The sequence below is a fragment of the Megascapheus bottae genome, chromosome 25 (assembly GCF_031878675.1).
Source record: "Megascapheus bottae isolate mThoBot1 chromosome 25, mThoBot2.hap1, whole genome shotgun sequence".
NCBI lineage: Eukaryota > Metazoa > Chordata > Mammalia > Rodentia > Geomyidae > Megascapheus > Megascapheus bottae.
Genome location: NC_143533.1, coordinates 9,325,643 through 9,343,534, shown reverse-complemented (window position 1 = coordinate 9,343,534; position 17,892 = coordinate 9,325,643). Strand labels below are relative to the sequence as shown.

General features: G+C 49.9%; 1 protein-coding gene across 1 annotated transcript; it reads right to left on the bottom strand.

Annotated features, from left to right (window-relative positions):
* Positions 1–488: 488 nt before the first annotated feature.
* Oaz2 (ornithine decarboxylase antizyme 2) lies at positions 489–14,217 on the bottom strand. Its single transcript, XM_090358195.1, is given in 6 exon segments — positions 489–852; positions 1,009–1,094; positions 1,737–1,912; positions 3,889–3,969; positions 3,971–4,046; positions 14,005–14,217. Coding segments are annotated over 6 exon segments (570 nt in total). The 5' UTR covers positions 14,025–14,217; the 3' UTR covers positions 489–721.
* Positions 14,218–17,892: the final 3,675 nt, after the last annotated feature.

Here is a 17,892-nt window from a genome sequence, read left to right as displayed (position 1 = left end):
AAGAACCCTTAGTGGTCATCGGAGAAGTGGAATTTGGCTTTCCATAAGGCTCAGGCACCCCTAAAAAAGCCCCAGTAAGTGGGAGTGAACTTCAGTCCCTCTATTTCAAATGCACTGGTAACACTGAACAGATGAAGCCAGCTTAACCAAATGCTAGAATAACACTAAGCTGTAAAGGAGGGAGTCGGACCTGCGTACGCCAGGCTGCACCCAGATGCACACAGAGAAGCCCGGGTGCAGTGTTAAAAAACTAACCCAGGGACACTACCCAAGAGCCCCTGGGGTGACAGGAAGCAAAGGAAGAAAATATGAAGTCTTAAAAAATCCAAAATCAAAGTCCAACAACAGGGGGACCTGGGCCTGCCGCTGCTGCGTCAGCCCTCCAGGCCCGGGCCCCAGAGGCAGACAGTCCCTCCCGTCGCTCGTGTCCTCCCCTAGGCTACATAGAGCACGTCACACAGCGCAAGTTAAAAAGCTTCTACTGCCAGTTCATAAACATCTTCATTTACTATTGGTGATTACATGTGAATAATATGTTTATACTGTTCTTTATGGAAAACAATGTCAACGAGTCAACTCCAAGAACACAATAGGCAACCCTCAGCCTGAGCCCCTCTGCGTCCTTGCCTAGACAGCGAGAACCCCTCTCCTCTGTCCCATGGCTGCCTAACTCCCCCTCGCCCCCCACTGTGGCTCTTGGGCAAAGCATCCTCTATGACCATCAGTCCTCATCGGACAAGTTCTGGTCCAGGGAGTAAACCATGAACATCACATCTGGCCGAGAGGGGACACAGGGATGGCCTGGACGCACAATCTCAAAGCCCAAGAAGCTGAAGGTCTTCAGGAGTGGAGCTGCAACAGGTAAGAGCATAAATAAAAAGGACTCAGATGAGAGACACAAGAGAGGCTAAGGCCCACGGGCTCCCCCCGCCACCAGGACTTCCCAGGAGACGCTGTGGCCTCCCTGTCCGTGTGCCCAGGCCTGCAGGCCTCGCTGGGTCTCCTCACCTCTGTCTTCCCGGCCCTTCCTGAAGCAGATGAAGACGTAGTTCACTTTCATCTTCTCTTCCGCAAATTCTAGCAGTGCTAACAATCTGTAAAAAGCAAAGAAAGTGGCTCCCACGCACCACTAACCCCTTGAAGCCCCCCTTCTCCCCCACGCCCCCAACTGCCCACTGCCCCCCCTTAAAAAAGCCTTTTCTGAGCCAATACAATATACAATCTCCAGGGATGAGGAGCTCAGGACTCCAAAAAGCCCTGAGTTCAGAGAAGAAGCCAGAAGCCGCGAGGAAAATGTTACTGAATTCTCTTTTCCTGCAACAGGAGTTGTTCCTGTGAAAGTACAAGCGGCTCACAGACCAGCATTTGGGATCTAGCATGAATCTCACTCACCAGGGGCCCTGCAGCCGCCTTAAAGGGCTTTCTCAACAGATTGGCCACTTGACAACTCCTCCTCAAGATTGCCAAAACAACACCCCAGTGAGCTAGTGCGGTTGTGTGTGAGCTTGCTGGCCTGCACTGAACTGCAATGGCTGAGGAGCCTGCGTGCTCCAGCGGACAATGAACTGCAAGGCACTTAGTTAATGTGACAACTATCTGCTTTAATTACAAGGTGGAGTCGGCCTGTTACAGAGCGGTATCTGCTAGGAGAGAGAATGCAAGTTCTCCTACAATCAGTCAGCTCCCCCTCCTGTGTGAGCGAGCCTTCCTCACGTGCTCCTCTCATCAGTCCTTACCCTTCTTTGCTCCCATCAGCTAATAATCCATCCGGGACTTCTACGAACAGGCTCTGGCTAGACAGGACCGCATCCCAGGAAGAGACCTTCACCTCAGTGACCTCGTACTGGAAGTGGACGATGTGAGGCTTGCCATCGTTCACAGGGAGGTCCTGGGTCACAGTGAGCTTGTCGTCCTGGGAGGAGAGCAGCGCAGGGGATCACCACCGCCCGGACCCATGGGCCTTCCCTTGTCTTTTGGTTTCTTTCTTGGCAACACTGGAATTTAGGCAGGCTCTCCACCACCTGAACCATACACCCGAGCCCCCTGAGCCAGTCTCGGGCATGCTTGAGACGCAGATTTGCATGCTCATGCCATTCTCATTTTTACATGGGGAAGTGATACCAGGGTTTGAATTCAGGGCCTTATCTTACACTTGTAAGGCTGGTGCTTTACCACTCGAGCCACACCTCTAATCCTGCTTTTCTGGATTTTTTTTTGTCAGTCCTGGGGCTTGAGCTCAGGGCCTGAGCACTGTCCTTTGACACTTTTTGCTCAAGGCTAGCACTGTGCCACTTGAGCCACAGCACCACTTCAGCCTTTTCTATGTATGCGGTACCAAGGAATCGAACCTGGGTCTTCATGCATACTAGGCTAGCACTCTACCACTAGGCCAACTTCCTGGCCCCTTTCTGGATTATTTTTGAGGAAGGGTGTCAGATTTTTCTGCTCAGGTTGGCCTCAGACCTCAGACTTGCTCTCAGCTGGTACCTAGCAGACACGCTATTTCTAAGAGCCACTGGTGTTATTAGCAAAAGCCAGAATCAGAAGAAAAGCTTTTACAAAGTATCCCCTGGCTGCCAAGTATTGTCAAGGTATCCCAGACATGATTAATTTACGACGACAAACACTTGAGATGGGAACTAATGGTTCCATCTTGAATTTGAAGTATCTGAACTTAGGTTCCCCAAAATACCAGCGGCCCCCCTCCTCCCACCCTATTGAAAGCTGAAACTATTTCCAACACCATAGTCTTTGCCTTCTACCAAAAAAAAAGTAAAAACAAATTAGGCTGTAGTAATGGACGCGCATTAACGCTGGGAGCCAAAGCCAGCCTGGGCTCAAAAAAAGACAAAAAAAAATTTAAAAAGCCATTTATTAGGCTTTGGCTCGGGCCCCCAACAAACCACAGCCTGCTCCTCATAGAGTACCATGTCCTTAGTATCTCCCCTAAGCCCAGTTTCTTTCTTCCTTGCCAGTCCTAGGGCTTGAACTCAGGGCCTGAGCACAGTCCCTGAGACTGTTTTGCTCAAGGACGCACGCACTCTACCACTTGAGCCACAGCACCACTTCCTGTTTTTTCTATGTCTGAGGAATCAATCCTAGGGCTTCATGCGTGCTAGGCAAGCACTCTACCACTAAGCCACCTTCCCAGCCCTGTAGGCCCAGTTTCATAAGACTAGGACTCGTTGCCCTGCTAATCATTTTCTTTTCCCTAAGTCCTGGGGCTTGAACTCAGGCCTGGACACTGTCCTTGAGCATTTTTACTCAAGGCTAGCACTCGGCCGCTTGAGCCACATTCCCAGCCTGCCCTGCTAACTTTCATGCTGAACCAGAGCATTACAAGGCAGCAACTGGTGCTAAGAATCGGAAAAAGCTACATACATAGCCACCTCAGTTGAGTCTTCTCAGCCCCTACTGTCTGAGCCGTTAGGACTAACAAAAGTGACTGCTGCCTGGATCCAGTAGCTCACACCTGTAATCCTGGCCTCTTGGGAGGCCAAGAGCAGACAGAGCAAGGTGCAAAAAGTCCTTGGAGATCCTATCAAAAATAACCAGCAAAAACAGGGTCAGCGGTGTGGCTCCAGCAATAGAGCACCAGCCTAGACATAGGAGGCCCTCAATTCAAACTCCAATAAGAGTTTGAGGAAAGGGGGGGAGGGAAACGGGTACCAAGACATGTGAAAGGGTATCAATGTATGTGAATTAATGCACCTTCTATCTGGCAAATATCATGTAACCCTTTTATTAATTACAAGAAAAAAAAAAAGTAAACTAAAAAAAAAAAAAAAAAGTTTGAGGAAAAAAAAAATGGTGATTGCTGCCCTTAACCAGCAGTTGCGCTGCTCCCGAGCGCGTCCCGTCCACCCTCCCACGGCGGCTCCTCCTTACCTTGTATATTAGAGCTGAGAGAGAAGGATCCCTGCCGCCCCCTCGCCCACCGGGGATCTTCGACAGTGGGTGAGGGGCATCAGGAGCACCACAGAGGCCCCGGAACAATGTGCCTGCAGCACTGGAGCTGGGGACAGTTACTCAAAGGCAAAATACCACTGCAAGAGACCAAGAAGGGAAGCCATGAACACCAAGACTGCCTCCTACCCTCACCCCCCGGCCCCTCGAGGCCTTGAATCCTTGAGCTTCCGGGAAAGCTACGGCGATCTCCAATGAACCCATCATGCTGAAAAAGCACTGGCTTTGCCTGGCTATGGCTGCCAGCGATGCACTTACACAACCAAACCAGCTGAGAACAGAAAGACTGAGGGTGGAGGCTAACCCAGGCAGAAAAGTTTGCTGGAGTCGATCTGCAAATTCACCAAGCGCCATGGACTGAAGGCCCAGCCTGGGACAGAATGCTCCCCTAACAAGCCAAAGCCAAGTGCCAACCCCACTGCCGCAAAACGAACAGGACTTGGAAGCAGAGCAGAGGTGTACTGTCATTTGTGGAATATCGCTTGTCCCTGGCTGCCCCTCCTGCCCTTCTTTGCCAGTCCCGTTCCTGAGTTGAGCCTGAGCCTGGCGGCAGAGGTACACAGTCACGCGGGTGGGGTGGGAAGGAGGCAGACACCAATAACTCGCTGGATTATGGGAACAGAAACACCCACTGCTGTTTCCTGTCACCTCGTGGTATTGTGCCCTGGCTGGCCACAGCATGCCTTTCAGACAGCCCCAACAGGTCTCTTTGACTTTGATATAGTGGTTGCTTGGGCTGGTCCCAGAACAAGGATCAGTGAAGATGCAGGGAAAGACACAAATTGTGTGTGCATGTTCATCCCAACACAACACAGAACAACACAACAGCTAGAGTGACACACAACACCATGGCACTTGAAGCAGGAAGTACTTGTGCCATAGTAATCAGTTTGGAATGGTGCTCTTCACTTGACTGCACATGTCACACCAAGTTTAGACAGCCAGAGCAATACAACTGAGTGTCCACTTGTGCGACACAGAGGCAGCGCCACGGCCCCTGTGTATGATCTGCATTCCCTCGGAGTCACAAATCCACGCGCACTGAGCCCAGCTGTTCACACGAGGGACTTCAAAACCAGGAGCTCAGAAGCATATGTGGCTATTTCTTGGGGAGAAATGGAGCTCTTGGGTGTGAAGCCTCTCCTGGAATACCTGCTGCACCCCGGCATTTTCCGAGTGAGTGTTACTTTCTGCGGAAGCTAATGAGCTGTTACAACTTTCCCTTCCAAAGAGTTAAGGGGAAACAAAACAATTTTCCCTTAACAGTGAGGGTCCAAGGGTCACACACACACACACACGCACACACATCTATACCGCATTCAACTCCCTCGTCACTGGGCCTGTGGCAGTTGTGAGGGGCAGCAGGCACTGGAGAAGACAGTCTGCTTCTAGTTGCCGGCAGAGCTGCCCATCAAAGAACCGCTACATTCACCACGAAGCGATGCTTCTTGCCAAGGTCCTTGCAACTCTCTAATTTCTGCTTCACATGAATTCTTCCTCAAATGGTCTTCACACGAGCAGGCTGTGCCCAACCTCTCAGCCTGCTTTCCAACCAACATTCTGATTCTTAACTAATCTGCATTATAGAAGCATTGCACAGAGCCCCCGCCCCCCAACATCTCGATGCACAAGAGGTTTGCTTTATTTACAGAATCCCCTTTGTGGTTGTTTTGTTCTGTTGTGCAAGACTGGGGCTCAAACGCAGTGTCTGGTGCTTTTGCTCATTGGTTGACATTCTACCGTCTGAGCCAAGCCTCCAACCCCTACAACAACCTTCGTTTTCCTAAAATTACTTGCTGGCCTCACCTGTGCCAGCACTAATCTACACGCTTGTGGCACTTCTGGTTTCTGATCTCTTCAAAGCAATTCAAGCAGCCCAGGCTATAATAACAGCTCATCTGCTTCTCTGCCTCACACACAGTCCTGGGAGGGATCTGCTACTCCTCCATAGAGTACAAAATTGGGGGTGGGGAGGTGATTCTGGACCCCACAGTAGTAAGATCCAGTTCCAGCTCCCTGAGAGACCCAGCTGGAATTTAGGTCAAGCTTAGTAGACAATAAACAACAGTTATCATCTTTACTGGCTATATTTATAAAGTATCATCTTTACTGGCTATATTTATAAAGTATCCATTGTTAGTTAGTTGCAAAGAATGACAAATTATTTCTTTCAAGGTACCTGAATGGCCAGGTACCACTGACTCACCCTGTAACCCTAGTTCCTCAGGAGGCTGAGATCTGAGGATCACAGTTCAAAGCCAGCCTAGGTAGGAAAAAAACCTGTGAGACTCTAACAAAAAGCTGGAAACGGAGGTATGGTTCAAGTGCTAGTGTGCTAGCCTTGAACAAAAAAAAAACCTCTGGGCCAGGTTCTGGTGGTTCACGCCTGTAATCCTCAGTGCTCAGGAGCCTAAGGTCTGAGGAACACCGCTCAAAGCCAGGCTCCAGCCAGGCAGTGAAGTCTGAGTCTATGAAACCTCCAATTCACCACCACAAATGAGAAGTGGAGCTGTGGCTCAAAGTGCAGAAGAGCTCAGGAACAATGTCCAAACCCCAAGTTCAAGCCCCATGACTGACAAAAAAAAATGCTTAGGGGCAAAGAGTATCCAAGCCCAGAGTTCACTTCCTTTCTGAAGTGACAATGCCCGGGCCCTGAGTTCAAGCCCCAAGACTAGCAAAAAAGAGGGGGTGGGGCACAAAATTGCCCAGCAACAGCTTTTCCTTCTAACCCTGACTTTTGTGTTCAAATGGTGTTACACCAAATTATGCCATCGACCTCATTAGGGACAGAGTCCTGGAAGAATTTAAGCACAAGAGAAGGTGGCTTCTTAACACAAGTCTCTCACAAGCTCTAAAGCAAGTGAGGCTTCATGTTCAACTTAGTCTTTCTTGTAACTGGCTCTGCTCAGCTCTTTCCAATCCTTCCATGTGGGTCACTCCTCTGGGGACAGATATAGCTCAAATCCCTACCAAAAAGATGGATCTAAGCAGCTCAGTGCAGAGGCTGATTAGGGAGAGTTAAATGTATCCAACTGAACCCAAGCATCCAGCTGGGCTGGCTCTGTGTAGAGAAAAGGAGCCCAGCTGTACACAAGGGTATAGGTAACCCCTCAAGCCACATGTTAGTGCCTTACCTTTTACTTCCTCAGTTGTTACGGGACAAGCCACTCGAAGCATCCCTCAGGACACAGTGGTGGGCTACTGACCTGTCACACGGGTTTGATTCCCAGTACAAAAAAAAAAGCACATAAGCACCTGTCAAACTGCTATGTGAAATGTCCTTAGCAGATCATGATTTCATCCACTGGCTACCAACAGGCAGGGAATATAGCAGACGCGTCCTTCATAAAGGTTGATGCTAATCAAATTTTCATAAATCCTTATTTTAAAATCACTAGGGTACTTACTATTGAAAAGAAGTTTAACATCTTGGTGTCTTCAAGGATCACTTCCAACCTCTTTGCACAACTACTTAAAGGTAACAATAAAGCTGAGCACCAGTAGTTCACATCTATAATCCTAGCTACTCAGGCTTCAAAGCCATCAGTGACTCTTACCTCTAATTAAACCACCAAAAGGCTGGAGATAGAACTGTGGCTCAAGTGGTAGAGCACTAGCCTTGAGGAAAAACCTCTGGGACAGCACCCAGGCTCTGCCCTCTCACTCCCTCCTGCCCAAAAAAGGTAACAATGAAGTATCACTTCCAAGGAGGGGGATACAGCATGCTTAAGGTCCTAGCTTCTCCCCCGTACCACAAAATACAATCACTTCTAGTTAATATCAGGTTCCATTTCTACATTTACTTTGCTCAAGCATAGTACTGGGGCTGGGAATGTGGCTTAGTGGCAGAGTGCTTGCCGAACATGCATGAAGCCCTGGGTTCGATTCCTCAGTACCACATATACAGAACTGTGGCTCAAGTGGTAGAGCAAAAGCAGCTCAGGGACAGTGCTCAGCCCCTGAATTCAAGCCCCAGAGCTGGCAAAAAAAAAAAAAAAAAGCTAAAAGTGGAACCGTGGTTCAAATGGCAGAGCAAAAAAAGCTACAGGAACGTGTTCTAGCTCTGAGTTCAAAGCCCCAGTACCAGTGTCGAAGTATCCAAAAGTAAAGTTACACAAAAGCCACATTCCTAGTATTTTACTCTTTTTTTTTTTCACAGAATACCCAGAGGCCCTCATAACCCTCACAGGGTGCTTTTCCTCTGAGAGTAGGAATATCTCTGGTGACTAATCCTTACATAAACTCAACTAATCTAGGACTACCATCACGCAGAGCCAAGAAATAGGAAGACCAGTCTAGGGTGACCAGAGGCTCATTACAGCTCAGTCCCCTATTCATCTGAGAATGGGCCCCTGGCAGGTGCCAGGCATAAATCATTTCACGTAGGGCCATTACATATTCCAAAGGAGTCTTACTTGCTAAGCGTGATAAGAAAATGACGTCACTGCTCTGAATCACAGGCTGAAGGCAAAACTGGGTTTGGGTTGATTTCCCACGAGAAGCACATATGACAAGAAGCAAGAATACGTGGACAGGTGGTGCTGGAGGTCTGCTGCTGGCATTGCTGGAGAGCAGTTGCAGTGGCAGCTGCAGCGCTGTGCACTTAGGGAATCCTGCTTTCAGACCAAACCTCATGTGGACGGTAAGCAAGCTCCTCACAGGCCTGGCCTGGCCTTCAAGGACAGAATTACATCACTTTTATATACTATTAAACATCGAGGAAATTTAAAGCTTATCCTGCAGAAAGCATGGTGTAAGCTGTGGCCGCTGGGGGCGGTGCTGGCAGCTGCGAGCTCAAACTACCTTACTGGTTTCAAGGAACGGAACTCTTGCTCACCTGCTCAGCCATTTCTGGTCTATAGTCTTCAATTAGTGTTCAACAATGCACACTGTTTCAAAAACAGACCAACTCTCACTTTATTCTCCCGAAATGCACATTTGTAACATTCCTCTACTCAATTCCTCAATCCCCTTTCTCCATTTCTCCATGGATCTATCTGAGCAGCTCTGAGGCTAAATTTGGATTCCTTGGCAGAATGGAGAATTGCTATTATTATCCCACACTGCTTTCTGAAAAATCCCCCTCCAATTTGGGGGGATTCCTGGGTCGGTCTGTCTCTCTGTCTCTTGTCTCTGTCTCTTGTCTCTGTCTCTGTCTGTCTGTCTGTCTCTCTGCATACCTTGAAGGTAATGTTAGGAACTGTGCTCTCTCCACTCTGCACTCAACAAGCAAATAAATACGAAGTAACTAGCCAGAAAGCCATTTAGTAATGACACTCAGGTAATTCTGCTGTACTCATGTCCCGCCCCTCCCCCAGCATGCCTGTGTAATCAAATGCTTCTCCCCAAAGCCCATACAGCTAAGGAGCCAGGGCTAACTCTTCTCCACACACTGTCCTGGCAAGCCCTGGACACATACTGTCTCCCCGTGCTTGCCAATCCAGGCAGAGAAAAGCTACAAGTGTGATTTCCTCATCTAGTTAAACCTTATGTTCAGAGCTTGAGATGTGGTTCAATGAGCCTGTCCAGCAAGTGCAAGGCCCGGAGGAGTTCAAACCCTCGTGCTACCACCAAAAAACAAACAATCAAAAACAACCTTGAAAACAGAGTGGTTTGTACACATTTATGTCTTCCTCCTCCCCGCCCCAGTCAGGAATCTTGGCATTATGGAGCTACACCAATCAGAACAAGGCTGGAAAGGAAGAAATTTGTTTTCAAAACATACAGCCAGCTCTTCCCCAACTGCTTCTTCCAGGAAACTAAGCCTCCACATTCAGGGTTTTCCACTGGAGCTGGGGAAGCTGGGTAGCCCATCCCCCACACAGTGGGAGCTAAACTCCCAGCTAGTTTCCCCCTCACCCACGCAAAACACCAAGACTTCCGGCTCTTATCAAAATCCCTAGTTAGGGCTCTACTGGGATTCCTTTCAGAAAGTTAGAGGCAGGCCCGCAGAGGCTGGGAAACAGGATTGTCACAGCTCAAAGAAACCAGACACCCAGCATACACCGCCCTACCCCCAGGCTAAAGTGGAGGAGCTGGATCCAAAGCCCAGCCCCGGCCCAGGCCCTGGCACACCAGCTGGCTCCTCCCTCCACCTGCCTCACACAGCCAGGCCCCTCAAATTACCAACACACTAAGCAAGAGCCCTGGAGTCAAGCGAGCCTGTATTGCCACTTAGGAATCTTCCAGGTGACGCTCCCTAACTCCACACCCCCCACCCCATTTCTATGTAGGCATACCGCTAAAGTGAAGAAGGGCTAGAATACAAATGAAGTGAACCCTCAATGAGGACCGCAAGTGTTGGGTCCCAGCACACAGCGCTCTGGGCCAGTCTGCAAAGGACTTCGCATCTCTCCACCGCAGGAGTCCAAAGGGGACCGCTGAGCCACCTCAGCTGCCAAGCCCCGCAGAAACACAAATCCAGCAGAGAACCCTCCACCACATACTTCCGCTCTCTCCTACCTGTCACTGTGGGGCCGCACACACCGTTGAATCTACCCCTCTGCCACCCCTCAGCTCCACAGGGACCGCATTAGAAAAGATGGAATAAAAGAGAGCAATACAAAGCGGGATAAGAAGGGAACATGTAAAAGCAGGATGGGATTATACGTAAAGAGAGCTTGGGAGACAGGAATAGATCACACAGAACCATAACAAAGCAGGACATGGAGAGCGAGCTTTCTTTATGTAGGGAAGAAATGGGGCTGGGAATACTGATAAATTTGAGAACTGAGGGAAGGAAATGGCTAATGGCTGAGATCTGACTAAGAGGAGGTTGGAGGATTTACAACAATCTGGCTAGTATTCTGGGTACTTCAAGAGTTCCTGACAGAGGAAGCCTTAGAAATCCCTAATGACAAGGTGGCAGCCCTGGTCAGTAAAGGAGGATGGACACACTGTTAAAAGAAACCTTAGGGAAGAGGGCAAAGTGTTTCAACCTTGGTTTCACATTAGCTGGAGAACTTTAAAATATAAATCTTAATTACACTCTTACACACACACATTCCATGAGGGAGGGACCAAGGGACTAACTTTCTAGACAATCAGCCAGGGCTAAGAAACACTGAGAATACAGGTCACTGTGATCCTAGCTAGTCAAGAGGCTGAGACTTGAGGATCAAGGTTCAAAAGCCAGCCTGGGCAGACAAATCTTACTTACAACCAATCAGCAAAAAGCTGAAAACTTAAGAGCTGGGAGTTTGGCCTAGTGGTAGAGTGCTTGCCTAGCATGCACAAAGACCCGGGGGTTCGATTCCTTGGTACCACATACTTAGAAAAAGCCAGAGTGGTGCTGAGGCTCAAGTGGTAGAGTTCTAACCTTGAGAAAGTCCAAGGACAGTGCTCAGGCCCTGAGCTCAAGCCCAGGACTGGCAAAAAAAAAAAAAAAAAAAAAAAAACCTGAAAACCAGAGGCAATCTCAAATGGTAAAAGCACCAAGTACAGAAAAAGCTAGGCAAAAAAAAAAAGAAAAAGCTAGGCAAGGATGAGAGGCCCAGAGTTCAAGCTCTATAATAAGCACAAAAGAAAAAAGGACAGAGCTAAGCACTAGTGGCTCATACCCCTAACTGTACTCAGGAGGCTGAAATCTGAGGATCGCAATGTGAAGCCAGCATGGGCAGGAGAGTCTGTGAGATTCTTATTTCCAGTTAACCACCAGAAAACCAGAAGCTCAACCGTGTAGCCTTGTGACTCAAGGAAGTAGAGGGCTAGTCTGCAGTGAAAAAGCTCAGGCACAGTACCCAGGCACAGAGTTCAAGCCCCATGACCAACAAAAAAATATAAAAATGGAAGAACAAGAAATAACAAGGCATCATTGGCTCAAGCCTGTAATGCTAGCTACTGAGGCTAACACCTGGAGAATTGAGGTTTCAAGCCAGCTGAGGAAGAAAAGTGTTCAAGACTCCATCTCTAATTATCCAGCAAAAAGTTGAGCTAGAGGGGCCAGGAGTTTGGTCTAGTGGTAGAGTACTTGCCTAGCATGCACAAAGACCCAGGTTCTGCTCAAGTGGCAGAACACTAGCCTTGAGGAAGCCCAAGGACAGTGCCCAGGCCCTGAGTTCAAGCCCCAGGACTGGCACCCATTCAAAAAAAAAAAAAAAAAGTCCTTATTAAGCTCGGTAAGGTGGTTGCACACCTGTAATCCCAGCATTCACGAAGCCGAGGCAGGAGGATTTCATGGTTCAAGGCCAGCCAGTAAGACTGTCTCCAAAATAAAAAGAGAATTAAAAACAGTGAGTGTGATTATTTGTAAGAGGCTATAAAAGTCTAGTTTTGGGGAACCTTGGCACAGTTTTCAAGGAGAATTTATAGGAAACAGATCTTGCTTGCAAAATAATGCGTTACTCAGGGACACAGGTCATAAGGTAGAACTTGAGTACAAAGGTTTGGTGTGTGAAATTAATGTGCTTCTAGGGACAAAAAAAATGAAGACTTGAAATGGGTCAGAACTGAAAATGGAAGCCACTACAATACATACAGAGCAAGTGGAGTTAAAAATTTTGAGAATGAAAGCTGAGCACCGGTGATTCATGTCTGTAATCAGGAGGCTGAGATATGAAAGATGGAAGTTTGAAGCTAGCCTAGGCAGTAAGGGCTGGGAAAGCCCGTGGGACTTGTTTCCAGTTAACCATCCCCCCACCCCCAGTCAGAAATGGAAGTATGGCTCAAGTGGAAGAGCACTAGCCTTGAGCAAAAAAAAAAAAAGCTAAGGGACAGTACCCAGTCTCTTCAGTTCAAGCTCCAGTACAGTACGCTTGCAAGCATGTGCATGTGCACACACGCACACAGCGCATGCATGCACACACACACACACACACACACACACTGTGAACACTGTGAAAATAAATCAGAACACATTGAGAGAACATCACCTGGGGCTGAAATGGGTACATTTGAGGAAGACGGATGAGAAGGGTACTTGGAAGGAGAATTGAAAGAAAGACAAAAATGAGCAATGAATTGTGCCTAGTGTGGGCAGGGGGGACACAGGAGGCAAGTTTTGGAAATGCACTGTGCAGTTTCAGAAAGAAGCACAGTCTACCTCTGGAATGAGGGAAACTTGCAAAGGCCCACTATGCAAAGAACACGGCATAATGTGGAGGCACCGAAAGCCCACAGAATGGAGGCTGCCCAGAAAGGTCTCCTCTGGAAGTTGGGGGGAGGGAGGGTCGTGAGTTTCTCATACCTAACCAATCACCTTAAAGGTGGGGTTTAATTAAGAAGAGAGGGGTGTAGCAGGGAGAACATTTCAAAGGTAGTAGCGCTGGGAATATTAGGAAGCCATCACTAGAGGAACAGGATGAAAGACAGGAATCCAGTCCAAAGTGTTTTTTAAAATAAATGAAGACGGGGAGCAGGGAAAATGGGGCCTATGGGGAGAGAAGTGTATGGAGGGAGGAAGAGAGGGAAAAGACAAAGCTGGGTGCCAAAAGCAGACTGGGCATCACTGTCAAGGCCTGAGGGGGGTAGGGCAGATGAGGGGGGGTACCGGCCCAAGTGGAGAAGTGAAGGGTGGAACTGGACTTTGGGGGGAGGGGAGGACTGATGAGAAGAGTCGAGCTGGGGCGCAGTTTCCATCAGACTCCAAGCGATTATGTGACTTCTGGGCGGCCTAAGAAAGACCTGAGGGAGACGAGAGGCCATCCAGGCAATCGGCTTGAAGAAACAAGCCCAGTCTGGGGAAGAGGCATCGTTCCTTTGGGAATTTAAAAAAAAGGAGGGGGGGAGAGGGATGAACCTGACTGGGAAGGCAGGACTTGGGTGAACCTGGACGGGGGGGAGGGGGCTTCAGAGGAGGAGGAGGAGGCCTGGAGGAGGGGGCTGGGCCGGGCCGGAAAGAAGGGGCTAGAAAGACGGGCTGGAGGCCCCAGTCCGGGGGCTGGAGCTCGGACGGCGGTGGCAGAAGTGGGAAGGCCTCGGCGGGGGCGGACGGCGCCGTGTGGGGGCGCCGTGGGGCGCGGGCAGCGGCCGCCGGTGGGGGAGGGGGCCCTCGGGAGCCGAGGGGAGGATGGGGGCGGGGAGCCTGGGCCGGGCCGTTACCTGTCCTGGGTGTTTATCATCCTCGGCGGCTCAGCTCAGGGTGGGAGGAGGCGGCGCAGGGGGGTGGGCAGGTGGATGAGTGGGTGGGTGTGGGGTCGCGCGCGTGGGCCGACCTCTGCGGGCTAAGTCCCTGTCAGGCCGCGGGCCGAGAACCCTCCTCCTCCTGCCTCAGCGAGCGCCTGCCTCCAACTGACCCTCCCCGGCCGCCGCCGACGCTGCAACCGCCCCGCCCCCCGAGTGCCTCATCTGCATAGCCACACCCCAGAGCCGCGCGGTGTCCTGGGAAACTGGGGCCCACAACAAAGGGCAAAGCACCGCCCCACCTTCGCGCAGGCGCATCAGGACCAGTGGGGGGGGGCGGGATGAAGGCAAATGGGCGTGGCTTGGACGGTGCTGCCCACAAGATGCCACTGAATGTCGGGTCAGTCAGTCGAATTGACTCAACCTCTTCTTGTGGATGGGACGGACGCAGCAGGTCTTAAGAGGATAAATATTTTATCAAACAAAACGAAATCATTCATTTAAAACTAGTATACATAGATGAACATTTCCGGGCTGATCCAGGCCCACAGATTATCTCAATACACCCTGTTCCTAATACAGATCAATACCTCAGCTGTCAGTTCGGCCTTTTGAAGACACATTTCAGGTGAATGAGCAAGGCTAAGTCACTGGCCAATCACAGGATCACCTGAAGCCATCTCTTTGTAAGTCTGACCACAGACATCCTTAAATCCATTCAGTGTTACTTCAGGTCTACCACTGATGCAGGCTACACCGATCGATCATGTAATATTACACTGCCCATCCATTCACTGCCCTAGCCGATCCTTTCCACAGATTAATGCCAACATTTCTGTCCCTGGCTTAGAAGGCCCCCAAATTACGCGGTGGTCACAATGACAGGCACTTCTAAACAATCACTGAAGGCCTCGGCAATCTCTTGTTCAACATCAATCCACACTGCAAACCAGACACCTCATCACATCTACACATTTATTCCACAGAATTCATTGAGCAGCTACTTACTATGTGCTTCAGGGTGGGGTTAGAGCCCAGGAATACTCAATGATCAGCGAGCAGGGCAGGGTTCCTGCCTTGGATGTCACAATCTGGCCAGAGGGAGAGGCACAGAGAGGCCATCACAATACAAGTCAAGTGCTTAATGTGAAAGAGAAGGCAACCTGGGAAGGTTAGCTTCACAGATGGGGCAGCACTACAAAGTAGAAACCACTGACGTTTGTTATCACCTCAAATCACAAGTGTCCCCCAAATACAGCTGGACCCTAATGTCTCATGCCCGTATCAAAGTTCAAAGCTAGCCCAGGCAGAAAAGTCCATGAGATGCCTCCACCAAAATAGCTTTCACAAAGCAGTGTTGTGAAACTGTGAGATAGTGGCTCACACCTGTGATCCCAGCTACTCAGGAGGCTGGGTTCTGAGGGTCACAGTTCAAAGCCAATCCAACCAGGAAGGAAGGTCCATGAGACTCTTACCTCCAGTTAACAGGCAAGAGGAAGTGCAGCTATCTCTCACAAAAGCTCAGGACAGCCAAATCCAGAGTCAGTATAAATTAGGACAGCTGATTACTCCTCTCTCCTGGCACACTTTCTCCTTCTCTCAGATCCTAGACTCTCCTGAGTGGTCCCTGTCCATACCTTCTCTATGTACTATTCCACCCATGCTCACCAACTCAGTTCCCAGGAGAAGAACTCTCAAGAGCTTCTCCCGCTAGGCTGGTCTCAAAACATAATCGTGTGTGTGTGTGTGTGTGTGTGTGTGTGTGTGTGTGTGTGTGTGTGTGTGTGTGTGTGTGTGTGTGTGTGTGTGTGTGGCTCATGGGGCTTGGACTCTGGGCGTTGTCCCTGAGCTCTTCAACTCAAGGCTACCGCCCTACCCTTGGGCTTGGGCGTTGTCCCTGAGCTCTTCATCTCAAGGCTACCACTCTACTCCTTGAGCCACAGCACCACTTCAGGTTTTCTTGGTGGTTAAATGGAGATAACAGTCTCACAGGCTTCAGTGCCCTGGAGTGGCTTTGAACCAGGACTGGAAAGGAAAAAAAGTCTCTCAGACTTTCATGCCCTGGCTGGCTTCAAACCATGATCCTCAGATCTTTCAGCGCCCTAAGTATCTAGGATTGCAGGTTGTCAGTCACTGATGCCTGACTTGGTTTTTAAGAATATTAACTGCAGGTCACATCCTTACTGTAAACCTTCCACTGACTTCTTAACTTGAAGTCCAAAACTTCTCATCTGGTCTGCACAAGAGGCTCTGAAAGAGCTACAATCTGGTGCCTTCTACTTCTGAAGCCACTCTGACTTCTTTTCAAAGTGTCAAAGAAGACAAGCATGTCTGGCCTTGGGGTATTTTAGTCCCGCTCCAGACCATTCCTCAGCTTGAATGGTTCCACTTTCCACATTCAGCAGAAAGCGCACTGAGGCCAGGTTCAAAGCCAGCCCTGGCAGGAAAGCCCAAGAGTCTCTTAGCTCCAATTAACCACTCAAAAAAGGAAAGTAGTGCTGTGGCTCAAAGTGGAAGAACACTAGTCTTGAGCAAAAGGGCTCAGGGACAGTGCCCAGGCAGTGAGTTCTAGCTGCACGACTGACAAAAAGAAAGAACCAGCACTGAGGAGCCGAGTTCAAGCCCCAGGAACACATACCACAGAGCTGGGGTACAGCTTCTGCTTTCCAGGCTCCCCTGGGCTCTAGTGATCCTCTTCCCTAAGCTTCCCAGGTAGCTAGGACTACAGCTGACTAGTAACACACCCAACTGAATCGAGATTTTCTTTTCTTTTTCCCTTTTTTAAATTTAGCTCAGGCTTGCCTCAAACTCTATCCTCCCTCACCAGCCTTTCAAGCACTGGAATTGCAGGCACAGGCTACCACACCCAGCTCCTGAATGAGTTTTTTTTGAAAGTGAGGTAGTTGGAAATATTAGATCTGGGAATAAGTGTGTGTGGGGGGGTGCGCCCTGCTGGGTCGGGTTCCGGTCCCCGGCAGAACACTATTTTAGACCCACAGGAAAAACCAAATGTGTTGTTCCCACCAACTTTCCAAGCCCTAGAGAGTTGGAAATGCTAGGCTGTCTGTCACCTTGTGTCCCTGTGAGAATGGTCCACATGCTCGCGGGCACCACCGTCCATTCTGCCCAGGCAATGACTCCATCCAGAAGAGGCAAAGGGAGCTGGGGTGGGTGGCCCCAGGGTGGAGGGATGGAGAAGCTGCTGGAGTAGTTGGGGAGCAGGGCAGCCAGGGGTCAGGGCCCCGTGGCCTGTGGAAGCCAGTCCTGAGCCGTGGGCTCTGGGCACCGTGCCTGCTCTCTGATCTGCCACATTGTTCAGGGACTTCCTCCTGTGGGGGGAGTGGGGAGAGTGGCCAGGGACTGCATGGAGCAAGCGGGGTGGAGCGGCCACGGGGGAGGGGACCTCTGTCCATTCCCATGACTGGCTGCCCTTCCGGTTGGGATGCTGGGGCTGCGTGGGAAAAGGTCCTGGAAGGGCTGAGGATTGTGTGCACGTGTGTGTGTGTGCGTGTGTGTGTGTGTGTGTGCATTTCCATTTGTATCTGACTGCCTTGCTGACCAGACAAAGCCCTCTGAGACCTGGTCTCCAGTCTCCAGGCTGTGTCCTGGGAGAGGCCCTTCCCCCAATGTGTAAGAAAAATACTGGATGTCTCAGGACCCGTCTCCAGCGAGGGGTCTTGGCTTCTGCTGAATCTCAACTGGCTGACTTCCTTAGACTTTTAAGGGATGCTTCTGGAACTTTCTGCTAAACTCCCAGCTTCCTGGTGGAGTTCTGTTAACTCCATGGATTCTGGAAAGCTGGTAGGAACCGGAAAGGGGCGTGGAGTCAACCATTCCCACAGTGGTGGGAATGAAGTCTCAGGGCCA